The sequence below is a fragment of the Callithrix jacchus genome, chromosome 5 (genome assembly GCF_049354715.1).
Source record: "Callithrix jacchus isolate 240 chromosome 5, calJac240_pri, whole genome shotgun sequence".
Classification (NCBI taxonomy): domain Eukaryota; kingdom Metazoa; phylum Chordata; class Mammalia; order Primates; family Cebidae; genus Callithrix; species Callithrix jacchus.
In genome coordinates this window covers 33200493-33218537 of record NC_133506.1, presented here as the reverse complement: position 1 = coordinate 33218537, position 18045 = coordinate 33200493, and the positions used below count along the sequence as shown (strand labels likewise).

General features: G+C 40.3%; 1 protein-coding gene across 1 annotated transcript in view; it reads right to left on the bottom strand.

Moving 5' to 3' along the window:
* The window catches only part of CTNNBL1 (catenin beta like 1), a 189330-nt gene that overhangs the window by 102510 nt on the left and 68775 nt on the right, over nt 1-18045 (bottom strand). The window contains exons 6-10 of the mRNA XM_002747547.6: nt 16115-16208; nt 13405-13496; nt 3415-3487; nt 3117-3175; nt 1492-1640 (exon numbers count right to left, since the gene is read on the bottom strand). Coding sequence (XP_002747593.2) covers nt 1492-1640; nt 3117-3175; nt 3415-3487; nt 13405-13496; nt 16115-16208 — 467 coding nt within the window. The remainder of the gene's footprint in view (nt 1-1491; nt 1641-3116; nt 3176-3414; nt 3488-13404; nt 13497-16114; nt 16209-18045) is intronic.

The window sequence follows — 18045 nt, the reverse complement described above, 5'->3', positions numbered from 1 at the left end:
ATTTTAGAAACATACACAGTAAGTCATCACTTAACATCACAGACAGACTTAGAAACTGCAATTTTAAGTGAAACAAGATACAGCAGGTCAGATCCTCAAATAACACCGTGATAACATTGATGAGAAAAATTGGTTTCATTATATATCATTTCACTTAAAGGTGTGGATTCCAAGAATGTTATCAATGATGTTAAGTGAGGACTTACTATACCTGGATAACCCTAACATTAAACATAAAAATGGTCGTAGAATTTGTTATAACGTCAAAACATTGGAAATATCCTCAATGCCAACAACAGAAGAATACTAAGCTACAGTCCCTTTAAAGGCCATTATGGAGTTACTGAAAATTCATGAAGATTATATACAGCATGGGAAACAGCATGTGATGTTTACAAAATAGCCATATAGAAAATTGTATGTGTGGCAGGCTTAAAAAATTGGTAGAAATTATAGAAAAAAGACTAGAAGAAAACATATACCCAAAGACAGGCTGTGTTTGGGTCACAGAACTGTTTTTCTAACTTCATGGAGACAGAAATTCTGTCTTACATATTTCTGTGTAGGCCCAGCCCTTAGCAAGTACCTTATCGATGTTTTCATAGAAGTTTTGTATGTTTGTATTCCAAATTCTGTTTAGAAAATATATGTCACATTTCTGAAAAACCTTTTCAAATAAATATCTTAGTTCAACAGAACTCTCAGTGTGCTTGAAGTTTTAAGACAGCAGACTCTGGCTCAACTTCTTTCTTGTTTTTTTTAAATCTCAGTCCTGCTCCTTCTGTAGGGCACCATTTCATAATAACTAGAATCTTCCAACCATATAAACATGCTCAATTTTTTTTAAAAAAAGTCCCTTGACCCTACACCACACTCTGGTTATCCCCTCAGCCCTCCCCCATACACTTCTCTACTCCCTTTCCTAGACAGAGTCTCAGGAGTTATCAATATAAGCTTCCTCTCCCCTTTTTGCTTCTGACTTTAGGATTCTATAAAATAACTGTGAAACTAATATGATATCCACTTTCAGGCATTAGCCTATAAATAATAAGATGTATAAGGAAAGTACTATAAATGAAAGTTCTAGAACTATCTTAAACATTTTCATATTTCCTATGCTAGGCATACAGCACATGTACAACTCATTACTGAATGAGGAATGAAAAACATGAAGGATATATTGCTTTCAATAAAAATACAGACAAACATATGGCATAGATAGGTCTATGTGATATATACAGAAAATTGCTCCAAGTTTAGAAGTAATGGCTAGATTTCCCAAAAACTAACACGTTATGGGAAGGATTAAAAAAAAAAACCCATTTAGGAAAGACCACATACATACATAAACACATCCCCATGCCTGAAGTCTTTACTCTTCAGGATTTAGTCGAGGAAACTCAACAGAATAAATGACCATAGCTACATGCTCTTGAATTCAGGCTAAAGTGAGGCAAAAAAATTGGGAGAAATAGGGTATTCGAAACATACCTGAGCATGAGATTCATCAGCTGAAGACCCTCGCCCTTCAGGAAGCGCTCACGATTGGAACTAAGCATTAGACAGGAGCAAAGGGAATCAAACAGATTCTCCATCATCTCCTGCTCCTCGGCTGTGCTGGGATTGTGTCTTTTAAACACCTGTCAAGCAAAACACCACAAAGCACAGAGCTGTAAGAGAATGTCTTTTCATGAGCCGCCACCCAACCATTTCTAAAACCTGTGGGTCATAACTCTATGGTTGAGGAAACAGAAGCTCAGCAAACAAAATTCTCATCAGTTTCCATTTTAGAGAAATGAAATGATTCACATATAATAAATAAATGCAAAAAACCCACCAAAACACTCAACTGACCACCGGGTCCATCAGTAATTGACAGCTCCAGGCAAGCAGATTTTTTAAAAAACCAAAACCAAAAAAAAACCCAAAACCTTTTTATTGTAAAATATAATACAGATACAGAAAAAATCCATAAAGTACATATAGAACTAAATGAATAAAGTGGACACCCCGAAAACCATTATCCAGGATGAGAAATAACTTTGCCAACTACCCTCAAAGCCCTCCACTTGCCCAACCCAACCATGTCTCATATTTTTCCCTTCTAGAAGCAACCATAATCCAGAGGGGTGAATTGTGGCTCAATATAAGAAGGCATTTCCTGACAATCAAGGCTATTCAATTCCCTTACATGGGAGCTGGGGCTTTAATTCATGGGAAAGGCTTACAGAAGTTTTCCTTTTGCCAGAGATGTAAGGCATGTTAACAGAAGCCTTTGAACCATAGATGCATATCCATACAATCTACTATGAGAAGATCAATCATCTCACAGGAAAAGGACTAAGCACATTCCCAGAATTGGAAACAAATTCACATTTCAAAGCTCTATTTTTGGGGTGGAGGCCAAGCCACTCAGGCTGCTGGCACCAAGATGGAAGCTGTATGCAAACTGACATCTCAGACTCTCCCAACACTCTTAAGATTTTATCCAAGTGATCTATTTTCGATCCTGTTTTTAGAATAACACAGATGAAGTTTGTAAGAGGAAATCTTAATGGTATTTTCAGAATGCCAGCAGAATAACATTTCAACTGGATTTACATTTCTTACAGTTGGAAAATGGCAGTTTCCAAGTTCTCACACCAGCCTTCAGCATCACATCCTCTCCTATATCCTCCCCTGGACCCCCACCCTACTGCAGTGGAACTTGTACTCCTTGAGCTCATTTGGATCCTAAATGAACATACTCCGTTTTCACAGCAGATTGCAAGGAAAGTTGGTGAATAATCTTGGGAGTGGGTCAAATGAAAATAATTTGGTATGCTTGGCCCAGAACACACACACTTAAGCAGGAGGCACATCTTTTTTGAATTGACAATATCATATCAGAAGACAAAGAGAGTCCATATCCAGTACACAGTGATGTCTGGTCATAAAGAGCAAATGACTAAGGAAAGGAGGCGAACCACATCCCTCCATATAACCCTCAAACCTGCCAACATGCTCCATATGGCTTGCAGCACATGGCTTATTCCTTCCCACAATTTCCAGCTCCACCTCCCATTCAAAGCAGGCCATATATCTTGCAGCAGACAGGAAGCATAAGAATTACTCACGGATAACTGCTGAAGAAGCACATCGATTCCATCCAGCTCCCCAAGCAATTCCCTGTTTTCTAAAAGGGGGGAAAAAAACAGAGGAAGAAAAAAAATGAACCTAACTGTCAGATTTTACAGCCGTCTAACACTGATACATCAGCAAACAAAATCAATACAGCTTGACAGAGTACAAAAGCAGCACAGGGAGCGAGAGGGAGAGCAAGGGGATGCCAAAGGCAAGAGAGCTTGCTGTCATGATCTGAAACAAGCCTGGCTCCTATCCTAACAGAATATCAATACTGAGAGGGCGCCTCACCATCATTGTCCTGGAGCAATATGGCCAGCACTTCACTGCAATACAGTTTGTTGGCATCGAAAGGCATCTTTGCCTATGGAGAAATAGGAGAAATGAGAAAAATGTTAAGGGGTCTTGATTCCTTCCCCAGGACAAATTTTTCATAAATTTGTGAGTGATCTGAGTTAGAAGCAGAAGTTAGAGAGGGAAAAGGCAGGTAAAGGGTAAAAACATCTGCCTCTGCTCTCAAGAGTCCACAACCAAGTACCATGGAGTCAAGACAGAAGCGACAGATTGAAACAATGGCTCTCACTCTCTTCATGCCCAGGTATTCATGTTACCTCCTTGGTGAAGGCTGCAAGATTTCCCATTTTGAGTCCAGGGATTATATATATATATTTAGCCCATAGTACTCAATGTGAACTAGATGAATGAGAGTTTTGAACTTTTAAGACTAAAACTCACCATGAAGCTTAATTCACAAGTTACAATCATAAAATTAGGCTATAAATTACTTTATATATGATCAGAAGTTGAAAAGAAAGCAATTCTTGATTAGTTGAATGTATTTATCACAGAGTAGTTCCTTCTGGATTTTTTTAATGCTTAAAATTTAATTTGAAATCATAAACCTATCTGCTTGCATGCTATAATCTGCCCACTATTTAAAAAGGAAACCACATTAAATATGCAAAAATGTGTTAATATTTTAAAACCCAAATTACTACCCACAATTCTTTCCCCGCTGCATGCTCTGCTCCTTAGGAGTTTCAGAGGGGGCACAACTACTGCACAGACTATCTTTCATGGCTGGCCACACTATTGCTTCGGTAGACTTAAATATCTTAAATATTTAAGAGACTTAAATATCTTGCCATTATCACTGCCCCTTGGATAAAGGTGTACAGAGAGGAGGGAGTCTCAATGATGTGTTTTTATTTATGGTGCTCATGATCCTTAAAATGCAGGCATGTAAACAATGACTATTAATCAGCAGCAACCTTTTCTACCTATCTGTGTTTTTGAAATGACAAAGAATTTCTGTACTTGGAAAAGACAAGGGGAGTGTTTATCTTGGAACTAACACTTCAGTCACCTTACTGCCACAGATTCACGGATGTGTTTAGACACTGGTTTAGTACTTAAGGAGGAAGAGTTGTGCCTAATCAAGCAATATCCAGCATCATTTCAGTTTTCTGGGCACGTCTTCCTCATCAAGCTAAGTGCACCCCACAGGGTTTCAGGAGGTCGACCAAGTATGACCATCTGAGGTTAAAAGATCTATAAATGCAAGGTCTTACATGTGCTCACTGAAAGGTATGCTCCGTGGGCAAGCTTGAAGCCTTGTTTCAAGAAATTCAGCATAATAGTCAGGGCTTAATGCAAACTGTGGTGTGTTTCACTTTAAGAAAAACGGTTTTATATTAATAAAAATCAAAACATAAGGTGAAAAGCCAAGGAGTAATCATCTCTATCAAAATCAAGGCTTCGCTAATAAAATTTCCCACTCAAATTATTTAAGTTCCAAGTCTTGCTATTATATTTTAAAAGATTTAAGTCACACCAACTTATATTTTAGCTTTGCAAGGGCCATGGTTCTTGCTTGAAACAAGATACTTAATGGAAAAAAGCCAAAAGACAGTAGGTCACTAGGGCCATGGCCCTTTTTGTGGATCTAATACTTCCTGTCCTTTATTCAATTTTGTAAGCTCCTGTTTTCAAGTTGGGGAGAGTTTTTCTTCCTTTCAATAAATATTTATTGGGCATCTGCTATATGGAAGACACAGAATTGAGCAAGAAAACAAACAGGGGTGACTTAGACATGAACCCTATCTACTGCTGTGGCATTTAAAAACCTTACACTAAATTAAAGTTAATTTTTTAGTACAGTCAAGTTTAAAATAGAAAAAACCAAACATGGATGTGGATCAGACACACGTAAGGCTGACTCATGAGCACACCACTACCTATGTCAACAAGTCTGCAGTTCTCCAACCTTGTGCTGTGGCAACCAGGGCGCCATATTGAATTTGCCACAAGATATTTTAAATTTTCAAGGAGAACACAGTGGAATGTGACATCTCTTAAACACCGCATTAACTAGTAGCTCGAGGTACATTTTTTCTGGTGACATCATAGCTTTGTGGAGCTGCGTTTGGATAGCTGCTCTGACAAAAATAACTGTGAAAATCAGTGTGAAATCAGAATGATGGTGGCATTCAATCTGATTCTAAGGTCTGAGGATTCATGCAGTACCAAAAGGCACACATAACATTAGGAAGTAACGATCATATTTAAGAATGAAATAAAAATATTTTTCTTTCAATTTGTATTATATTCTCAAATAGCTAATAAATTGTCTGGATATAAATACATATTAAATAGTTTGGACATAACTACTTAATAAATGAGACTATGAGGTACTTTTGAACATAGGGCTGCTATAAAAACAAAATTACTGAGACACTAAGAGTGCCGTGAACTGACAATGGGAAAATATGACCGAAGAAACATTCTTGGTCTCAGTTTTCTCATCTGCAAAATGGAAATAAAAAATAACACTTTTTAAATTAAAAGCATTAACATGAAAAAAATAGAAAACAACACAATTATTTGGAGAGTTACTATGAGAATTTAAAAACATAGTATGAAAGTACCTAACATACAGTAGGTATACAGAAAACCCAAGTTTTTCTGATAACCATAACCAGAAACATCTGCATTAGAATCTCAGCTCTAAAAGTTAGTTACCAGCTATGCGACTGGCCAGATTAGTATCTTCCTCATGAAGTGGCTGTGCTAAAGGAACTGATGTGTACATAACAGGCACCCACCAGTTGAGTTTCTTGCTATTGAGAATTCTTGGTTCCTGCAGGAAATCTCCACCTTTTACTGTAAGACACTACTAAGAGTTTCCAATTTATCCAAAGTAAGTTTTTAAAAAATCAGACTGATAACTTCATCATTTTTAAATTAAAATATAAGTTATCTGATTGAGAAATTGGCATGACAGGAGAATTTAATCAGGAAACCAAAATGATGAGGCCCAATAACTCCCCAAAGCAGAGCTCTGCAATGCTTCAGAACCTAAAAGTAGTGCCAGTTGGGAAGCAGCTTGGCAAGAGGAGATGGCTTCAGAGATGTCAAGGCCCAACACTCACAGGCTCTCCCACGTGGTTCCCATGTGGTTTGGGCAACACCGTTTCCTCTCTCTGGGATTTTTTTTTTTGAGATGGAGTTTCGCTATTGTTACCCAGGCTGGAGTGCAATGGCGTGATCCCGGCTCACCGCAACCTCCACCTCCTGGGTTCAAGCAATTCTCCTGCCTCAGCCTCCTGAGTAGCTGGGATTACAGGCACGCTCCACCATGCCCAGCTAATTTTTGTATTTTTAGTAGAGATGGGGTTTCACCTTGTTGACCAGGATGGTCTCGATCTCTTGACCTCGTGATCCACCCGCCTTGGCCTCCCAAAGTGCTGGGATAATAAGCGTGAGCCACCGCGCCTGGCCCTGGGATTCTTTATCTGTAAACTAGGGATGGCTATATCTTCTTGGCGGAGTTGTTTGTGAGGATTAGAAATAATCTACATGGCCAGGTGCAGTGGCTCACACCTGTAATACCAGCATTTTGGGAAGCTGAGGCAGAAGGATCACTTGAGCCCAGGAGTTCAAGACCAGCCTGGGCAACATAGTGAAATCTCATCTCTAGAGAAAAAAACTCAAACATTAGCCAGATGTGGTGGCATGCACCTGAAATCCCAGCTATGAGAGGCTGAGGCTGGAGAATCACTTGAGCCTGGGAGGTTGAGGCTGCAGTGTGCTGTGATCACACCAATCACTAGTGCACTCTAGCCTGGGCAACAGCGTGAGATCTGGCCTTGGAAAAAAAAAAAAAAAACAAGACAGAAAGCAAGGAAAAGAAGAAAAAGAAAGGAAGAAAGGAAGGAAGGAAAGAAGGTTCTAGAACAACACTTTAGCATGTAGTGGGCAGTCAATACATAAAACTCCTATCAGACGGTGAAAACTTAGTGATGATGATCATGATGTTAACAACCAAATGTTTTAATCTGGTAGAAAAGAAATAGAAGAAATCAGGCCGGGTGGGAAAAAAGAAAAGGATTCTTTCATGTCTAGCCAAAGACAAAACTTACAGAGGATATTTTCTTTCTGTTTAAATCTTAGCCAGAGATTGCACAATACCAAACTGCCAAATTACAACGACATTTGATCAAAATCAGGAGAAAGGAGATTTTATTTAGCAGATACAGTCTCTTGGATTTTGCAAAGTTAATCAGTGGGACTTGGAACTTGTAGGGCTCTCTTCTATCCAGGAGCCTGGCTCCCTTAAATCTTTCAGCTGTCAGAGTAATTAGAGTCATGCATAGGTTTGTACTCAGCATGTACCAGCTTTGAATAAAATTAAACTTCACCTTTTTGGGAGCTGCTGCTTTTCTGGAAAGTACAAAACAATTATGCTACCACCCACAGCCAGAAGCTGCAGGTTATATCTGCAGCTCACCTCTGGTACCTGAACACATGGAGCAGGTTCAGACACAGCTACAGCCCTGTACAATTGTCAAAGCAGATTGTGCCCTGCAAAATCCCAACCTCCGGTCATAGAGGCTAAGGACTTTAGCATCAACCAGTTGTACCTGTAATATAACTTAGTTGAATGTTGCAGCTGTTTCTGAAGCACTGATTTAACTGGGTAACGAGGGAATCTTAATTTTGTTTCTTTAGGTTTTGCTGTTATTTTCAACAGTACAAAACATACTAATAAGCTTGTATTCCCCATTAAAAACATTAATTGTGATGCAGCACCTCTCACACTACTGTTACCTACTTACCTGCTAATCCATTTAATACAATCATCTGCAATGGGTTTTTATCCTCATCAGAATAAATTAGTGAGGTTTGGATTTGTTGAAGAGATCCATGAATATCTCTATATACTGCTAGGCTACCAGTTCAAAAAGGAGAAATCCAACACTAGAATGCTGTCACCCATGTGTCACCCACTTAAGAATTACTCAAGGATTACTGAATAAATATGGGATGATCAGTCAAATCATAAGGTTTTATCAAGCAATCTAGACATAAGTACTCTAGGACCTCGGTTCTCAGACTTTAGCTTATATCAGAATCACCTGGAGGGCTTATTAAAACACAGACTGCCAGGCTCCACTCCAACTTCGCAGACTTGGTGGGTCTGGGTGGACTCAAGAATTTGCGTTTCTAACAAGGTGCTAGGTGATACAGATGCTCCTGGCTGGGAACCACAGCTTGAGGACAACTGGGAGGAGATACAGATATGGCAAAGACATAGTCCTTTTAATTATAAAATGTAGGGGTATTTGGAGAAAGAAAATCAGCACACATAAGAATATTAAAGTCGGCCAGATGATGGAGTCATGTCCACTTTACAGATGGAGAGAAATGCTGGGTCACGTCGTTATGGGGAGATGCTGGAACCCAGATAGGCTAACTCTCACAAGAGAACCCATTGATAAAAATGAAGGGGTTGATTTTTTTATAAAAGAAAGTGAGCAGTATAGGCTGGGGACAAAGTACTATGGAAAGGGGGTATGAAGAAAATTCCGGAGGCTTGGGTCTTAATCCTGGCTCTATCTCTAGCTACAGGGATTTGGGCAAGGCATTTAATATCGATAGGTCTCAATTTTAAATTTTTTATCTACAACAGAACTTACAGATTTCCTTTCAGTTCTGAAAGTGATGGAGGCTATGCAGAAGATTAGGGATTTAAGCTGTTTCATGAAGGGTGTATAGAATTTAGAAATACAATCAGGAGTCAGTCATTCTGGCAGAGTCAGGAGCATGAGAAAAGCCAGATACAGAGGTCAACATAATTTAGACCTTTGCAGAGCAGAGGATAGGTTAAAAGAAAAAAAAAAGGTATCGAAAAGGTAATAAAAGCCAATGTTTCAAAACTGAAAAATGAAAAGGTCAAATTGGGCCAGGGGAAGAGGCTTAGAGAAGGTGAGATCTGATGTAGAAGGCACAGCATCACTCCAGGTAAGTTTCTGAACAGGGAATGGCATAGTGAAAATGGAGTTTTAACTTAGTCTCCAGAGTAAAATGGTTAACAAGAAAGTTTACATTTCCAGAGGGAGTGGATCTCGGGAGAGTTTTACGTCAGAATCACATGTGAAACCTTTCTAAAATATCCCAAGGACAGACTGAGATAGATAGTCTAGGGTGCAGTGTGGGAATCTGTATTTTTTAAGTTCCACTGGTGATCTTAATTCAAACCCTCAGCTGAAACCCAGTGCTGTAACATCTTTACAGTCTAAAAGCATTGTCATATTTGATTTCACGACACCCTGTGAGACTGGAAGGGCAGGGAGTATGATCCCCATTTTTCAAAGGAGAAAACTGTTAAGAGGCCATTAGCCACAATCACACAGCTAGTAAGGGCAAGTCAGAATCTGGATCCAGTACTCAGTAAGAGTCATCATGATGTTGAAGAGAATGAAGATTATAACAAGTATTTCCCTAGATTATGAGAAATAAGAGCAAGGCATTGCTGCTAAAGACAAGCCCTCTTGCTGGCCTCACCCTTAAGCAGGACTTTATTTCATTAACTAATTAATTAAGCCTGGGCAGCACAGTATTCTTCTAAAGGCACTTGCTTACCAGTAAAAAAACCCAAATCGCATTTTGATGTTTAAATATCCCTAAAAGCGTGAAAACTGCTTAAGAGACAGCAACACGGCTATTTATGCCCCAAGGATAACACCAGTGTAGGGCCTATGTGGCAAGAGTCAACAGCTTCCTAAACTATCAAATGGGCCCCTTCATTACTATCAGAAGGGTAACGGCATCCAAGCCAAACACTCAAATGTCAATTTCCCTTCCTATGTTACCAATTTAAAAAAAAAAAAAAGACTGGCGAGTTTTAACAACTTTCAAATGGCAAAAGGTCTGACATTCTAGTTTAATGAAGATCCCTGAATCAGTATTAGGTCTCAAGTAACTTGGAAAGATTTGTCCTGGCATAACAGAGACAAACAACTCTGGAATTACTTGGTCTATTTCAAGGTTGGGTCCCCAGCTGGCGGCTGCCCTGCCAACAGCTCTGGCCCCTGACACTATGCTGTCCCCTTAAAACTGGGTGCTCTACTTTCCTCTCCACCACTCGTTGCTCCCAAAATGTCTCAAGGCTTTGGAGAACAAAAATGTGGTGAATATCAAGAAGAGAAGTAACTGAGTTTACAGAGATGTAAAGGAAATTAAATGAGAAACAAGTCAAGTTCTAAAACCAAAGGATATTTAGACTCAAGAGAGGAGGTCAAAGGGAAAGTTGCAAATGGCAATGCACGAATTAACTACTTGCTGAATGCAAGACTGAAAGGAAAGAGGGGTGGGGTCTGGAGGGAGTTACAGTTTACTGACCCCTGCTGGGCAAATGTGCCCTTACCCACTGATGGTAGCAGCTGGGCTAGCTGAGCATCCTTGAGCCAATATGTTACATAAATCAAGGTTACAGATTTAATAGGAACAAATGGTTGAATAAGTAGGATTGGAGAAGACTATACTGTCAGAAAGGGAGAAAACCACGTGGCATATGATATCTTAGGCAGAACTTTCTCCTTTAGCTTTGCCAAGACAGTGGAGGACAAATCTGACCTGATACACCCCAGACTTTCTGGATGTTTATGACATTCTGAAGCAGAGCAAGGCCATTAACTACTTAGAGCATCACTCTAGCTACAAAAAAGTGCCTCCTTCTCACCAAAAAGTTGGGATCCTTGCCTGCCTGAGGACGATTTCAGTAGCATATAAGCAGTTCCAAACTGCTTCCAATCACACCTTTGGTTAAAACTATTCTGAGAGGAGCTCTTGCCTTTCTTTTCCTCATTTACTCTATCGGACAGTTCTAACTGTTAAAAAGACAGTCACAAGGACTATGCTATGAAGGAAAGAGAATGAACAACCCAATAGAAATATGGACAAAGTGGGCTTGGCGTGGTGGCTCACGCCTATAATCCCAGCACTTTGGGAGGCCGAGGCAGGATCACGAGGTCAAGAGATCGAGACCATCCTGGTCAACAAGGTGAAACCCCGTCTCTACTAAAAATACAAGAATTAGCTGGGCATGGTGGCGCACGCCTGTAGTCCTAGCTACTCAGGAGGCTGAGGCAGGAGAATTGCCTGAACCCAGGAGGTGGAGGTTGCGGTGAGCCGAGATTGCGCCATTGCACTCCAGCCTGGGTAACAAGAGTGAAACTCCGTCTCAAAAAAAAAAAAAAAAGAAATATGGACAAAGAATATAAATATGAAAATATAAATATGAAGCTGAAATACAAATACGAATATGAAGCTGAAAGACATGAATACAAATGGCTATATCAACAAGAAGCCAGTACACTCAGTTTGATTTTAAAATTACAAATTAAAACAATATCAGTTTTCACTATCAGATTAACTAGAAGCAGAGGCAAACCGATAACTCTAAATCAGTAGGACAGCTGATTTATCAGTAGGATATGATAAATCAGTGGGAATAATTTTGCAAAACTACGAATAATGTGCATACCCCCTGGCCTATCAATTCTACTTCTATGAACTTACCGTACAGATAAACTGAGACAAATGTGTATTTTAAGAAGTTTGTATAGAACTTAAAAAAAATGGGTATTTTAAGAAGCTTGTATATGCAGTCCTCCCCTTATCTGTGGTGGATAGGATACAAGACCCCCAGTGGATGCTGGAAACCACAGATCAATTCTATATTTACTATGTTTGTTTCCCCTGTATGTACCTATAATGAAGTTTAATTTATAGGCCAGGCACAGTGGCTCATGCCTGTAATTCCAGCACTTTGGAAGGCCAAGACAGGTGGATCACTTGAGGTCAGGAGTTTGAGACTAGCCTGGCCAACATGGTGAAACTGTCTCTACTAAAAAATACAAAAATTAGCCAGGTAGGGTGGCACACACCTATAATCCCAGCAACCTAGGAGGCAGAAGTTACAGTAAGCAGAGATCATGCCACTGTACTCCACCCCTAGGTAACAGAGTGAGACTGTTTAAAAAAAAAAGTAAAAAGAAGTTTTAATTTATAAAATAGGCACAGTAAGAGATTAATAATAATAATAATAAACTAGAACTACTATAACAATATACTGTATAAGAAGTTTTGTAAATGTGGTCTCTCTTTCAAATACCTTATATTTACCTGTTTTCAGACCGTGGTTAATTGTGAGTAAATAAAATTCAGAAAACAAAACCACAGATAAGAGGGGACTACTGTATTCGCAGTAGCACTGTTTACAACAGCACAAACTTACAAGTGGGAATGATTAGATTAATTTTGGTGCATCAGTGTGGTGGAATACTAACCAGGCAACAGACAGTTCAGTGAGAAAATCAACTTGCCTAAGAAAATATATAATTCTGTTTTGAAACACACTCTCTCATATACATGGAAAATTTCTGGGAGAATGGATATAATAATGTTAAAGTGACTGTCTCTGGGAAGTGGAACTGCAAAGGATCAGCAGAGGGGAGGTTTTCAGTTTTATACCTTCTGTATCCCATGAATTTGTATGTATAACATGTTTGTCTTTCAGAGGTACTAAAGACTCTTTTTAAAGCCTTTTCCTTGTAATCCCAGCACTTTGAGAGGGTCAACACGGTGAAACCCCGTCTCTACTAAAAATATAAAAAATTAGCTGGGCATGGTGTAATCCCAGCTACTCAGGAAGCTGAGGCAGGAGAATTGCCTGAACCCAGGAGGCAGAGGTTGCGGTGAGCCGAGATCACGCCATTGCACTCCAGCCTGGGTAACAAGAGCAAACCTCCGTCTCAAAAGAAAAAAAAGCCTTTCCTTTTAAAACAAACAAAAAGGAGAAGAAAGAAGCAAGATGTACAAGAAGCTTCCCAAACTAGATCATATGGCCCAGCAGCATCGTTTATGCCAATAACCCAGCATCAATCATGCCCAGAGCAAAGAAAGGTGTGAGCTGCAGTTCCCCACAGCCAAACTCACCTTCAGCCTCTTCAACAGCCACTGCAGAAGACCTTGCTGTGCACCCTCTGTACACATCTCAGGCCGGAACTCAGCCATGTTTTCCACAATAGCTGAAGGAAGACAGACACTAGTCATTTGAGAGGACACCTTGGTTTGCATCTGCAACAAGCTTGCTTCCCATGACAGGTATGTTATTCCTTTTCCCACTTCCCTGCATTCCTCCCTGCCAGATACTGGGTTGTCATTTTTAGATTAACCAGGGAGTTGTTGTGGTTTTCTTCTTCCAGTTATGCTACAAGTGAAACTCATGACTGAAAATGGTGGAACTCACAAAAGGAGTAAGTGACAGATTTTCTATGCTAATAGGGAACAAAACTAGAGCAGAACACAAAAGGCCCACTCAGTCCTGATTGTACCAGAGTCCCAGAAACCCATAACCAAAGAGACAGGGAGGTAGGCAGAAGCCTTAGGGAAAAATCAGGGGCTGGTGAATTCGGAGTCTCTTCCTTTCCTGATTCATTCATTTGCACTTCTATTTCCCTGCATCAGGTGGAAGCAAGAATACTGCAAAGCAGGAAAGTATGGTCTTTTTAATTGAACAAAACAACATGCACAGAGGGGAAAGGCCATGCTGGCGAGGTAACTCCCAGGTACTAGGAAGCAAATATAATTGGCCCTGCTATCTCCTACAACAGCCAAAGTGCTGCTTAATAGAAAAATCAAAAATTAGGAGGGAAAAAAAAGTCATTGCATGACTATGATACTAAAAAGGAGAATTTTTTTTCTTTTAATTACCTAGAGTCCTCAATATCAAATACTTTCATTTCTTTCAGCCCCCCTTCCCATATCCTGGAACATACTACTATCATGAAACAAATAATAGTTCTGTGTTCCCTAAGCACAATACCCAGAACACACTGGGTGTGAATTTTGAAGGAGAAAGGGCTGAAGAGGTCACCACACCTCCTACCTTCTTCCTCACGCCTTTGCCCAACAGCCTCCCCAATGGCAAGTTAAAGGATGACCAGGTAGGGGAAGTACGACGCTGTTGGAGCAGAGCAGCAATGAAACCCTGTGAGATGAAGAGCACTACAACACTCTGAATTACTTTCTGACATTTTCTACAAAAATCAACTCATTCATTTTAATCTTCCATGCCTTTATCTTATTCTGCTTCTATTTTAGATGGCTTCCTATTGTTCGCTCAAACAAAATCCAAACATCCTGCTATGGTTTACAAAGTCTTCCATTATCTGGACAAACTTACTCCTCCAGTTCCATCTCCTGCCTCTGACTGTCATGAGGCATTTCTAGTCTTCCTCAAATCCTAGCCCCATTTATGACTTTGCAAATGATACTCCCCTGCCTGAGGGCCCTTCTCCCACTCCTCCATCTGTCAAAAGGCAGCTGTCTTCATAAACAGCCACGGTCATGCACAGGAGCTCGCTGCTCCTATCTAGTATTTGGAGGCCCTTCCTCTTCATTGCCACAGTGCTTTTCACTGACTCCTATGATACCATTTGTCACCCGGCACTGTCTTTCCTTTTTTTTTGAGACTCACCTATTCATCTGCTCTGTCAGGAGCAGAACCATGCCTACTTCACCATAATCCACCCTAGTACCTAGCACAGTGCCTGAAAAACACTAGGAGAGAGAGGGAAGATCTCCTGAGCTGTCAGTAGCTCACCGGGCTGCAAACAGATCTCTGCAGACTGGCAGGCTGATACTTTTTATTAACAAACAGTTAGCAGTCAATCAACAAACTTCTGATACCGCAAAATCCAGCACTTGGCTAACAAATGGCAATGCTAAATTCTGGCTCTAGACTACAGCCAACCCAAATTACGGAGTGCTGGGTTCCTCCTCTTCCCCCGCACCGAGCCCTTCTTTCCCCTTCTTTATGATAATCCTCATGGAAGAGAGTCCAGAACTACATGAGAAATCCGTGGTACATGAAGGAGCTAAGAGGAAAATCTAATCTCATCAAATTTTCTGCTTCCACTTGGCCTCGTCCATTTTTCAAGCTCTGCTTGCAGATATGTCACTTCTGGTTTTATAAGACAGAGACCAGTAATAAAGAGGGGTACCCCAAAACCCAATTTTAAATAGGATATTGGTTCAACAACTTTACAAAAGGAAAGACTGGGGAGATTCAAGGAGAAGAAGGAAGAGGAAAACACTACAAAGGAATCCACTTATATAAAAATCTGATGTACAGGCAGCCAAGTAGTAGCAATATTTCAACTCAGTTTACATGGTAGTCTATACCTAAGAAGAGAAAGAAAAACTCTTTTTCAAATAAAATGTCCTACAAAGGTATACAGTGGTCCAAAAGTTTACAGTTCCACTGATGGAAAGTGATAAGAAAAACCAACTTAAAATGATTTAAAATGTTTAAATATACATATTCCAAAGGAAACAAAATTAACCAGCATCAATTTCGTCCTAACTTTTGGACGCGAAGGCCTGCTAAACAGAGCCAGTTGCTTTTGTCTAGGAAGTTTACCTACTTAGTGGATTTCTGCTTTTATTACCTACAAGCCAAACCAAAGCTGCAGTTATATGAAATTTACACAAAGGTCTTCATCTCTGAAAAGGCAGTTTGGGAGCAGAAGGAAGGAAAACACGCCTGCTATTGACTCTATTATGAAGGAGGAAGGGAAATGAGCACAAAGTCCCAAAACAAACACAAAGCAACTCAGGCAATGGCAAGTACCCTTCCTCTCACCCAGAGTGTTGTGGACGCCATCTGCCTCCTCTTTCACAGACTCATCCAGGCGCTCCAGATTCTGTACCAGCAGCGCTACCACCTGCCCATCCACCTGCAGGAACGGCAAAGCAAAAGGAGAGAGGGATGTCACAAAATGGTCCCCAAAATATTCCCATTCCCATACTTACTTCTCCACTCTTTGAATGAACAGAGTAAGCAAATAAGCACCGTCTATGGTTTCCAAGGTGCTCTCCCATCCCATAATCTCTTTTGGGTCTTAAAGTGACCCTGAGGCAAGTAAAGGGCAGGCATCATTATCTCTAACTTCAGATAAGTCCACTGGAGCTTAAGGAGACAAAGTAAAATTCAAGGTTAAGAAGCTGGTGACAGTGTTCGCACTCGAACACAGACCATTTGAAACCAGGCCCTGTGCTCTTTCTCCTTCTCTGTCGTACTTAAACACCTTACATAATGCCATCTTAAGTCAGTTCAACAGTTCATTCAAGCCAAAACACGTTTCTAGGCCAATGCACCAGATGCTTCGCTGGAACCTTCACTAGCCACATTTTACACTGACCTCAAAACATTCCTAAGTTTTCTTGCTAAGCTTTTATGAAACTACTACTTATGAAGAGTTTATAGTTCTCTCTTAAAAAGAATAATCAACACAATAAAATATCTTCTATTAGTATGACAGTGAACGCATAGAGAGATACTGTATTTCTCTTACTGGAGTCATACATGTTGAGACAGATAGGAAACTTTCAGTAGCCATACCATAAAGCTGATGTTCAAGATGTTAGTGACACAGCCAAGACCACACAGCTACTGAGCAGTGGAGGTGAAGGCAAAAACCAGGCTTCCTTCTCCTTGGGTGAAATAATGCTTTTACTACCTCATGCTACCTCCTGTGCACAATGTGTGTTCTTGGGAGACTGCCCTTAGGTATTCCTGAGGCACACCGGAGAAGATAACTAAGGAATCACCTAGTTTTCTATCCTCAAGAAGGGATGATCCATCTGGTAACAGATTCTTAAGCACAGCCAATAAGTAAAGTCCCATCTGAAGACATGGTCTACGGCATATTTGCGTTATCCTCCCTCTCAGCGTTTTGGTTTCCTCACTTATGAAATGTGGTAAGTTGTAAAGAGTAAATGAAAATATGTGACAGGCCTTACCCTAGGTCTAGTCCATGGCAGCTGCTCGAAGAATCAAGTATAAAGTTTGAATCTAGCTGTTTACCCCGCTGATACCTGATTATTCACTGTTCCTTTCTCTCATTGGCTAAGAAAAAGCCAACTTCCTGGAAGTCAGGCACCTCACCTCATTCATCTTTGCATACCCTTCAAGGTCTACTACAATGCTGTATACAGCAGACACTCAGTAAACCTTGCTAGATTTAAATAAACTGATGGAACACATAGTTTGTGCACTGTAATTGCTCCATTTATCCTCATGTACATCTTTCACAGGCGAGAAAGCAAAGGTTCTGAGAGCTTAATTAGCCTGACCAAAGTCACGAAGCTGGTGGCAGAAGTGCCCAACTCCAAAACTCTATTTTTTCCCATAATCCCCTACTGTTTCAATGAGGGGAAAGAATGGAGGGAGAAAAAAAGAAGGAAATGATCTCATCCAACCGATACTTCCAGAGCAGTTGCGTGTAAGGTATCCTATAGACACAATTCAAAACGAGCCTGAGGAGGCAAGCAATGGCAGGTAGCATAGATCTTGAAACATGGACTCTTTACTGTGTCTGGGTGAGACGTAAGGGAAATGGATGAACATGGGAAAGGTGAAATTATGCACTAATTTGTGATACCTGAATCACAAATGAGTTAGATTCTTCTAGGCTCTCCTTTATGTTCTGGTGTGAGAAACAAGGAGGAGATACTATTTGACAGAACACTGATGCTAGATTTGGGAGCCTGTAAATACAGAGAGTACTGTTT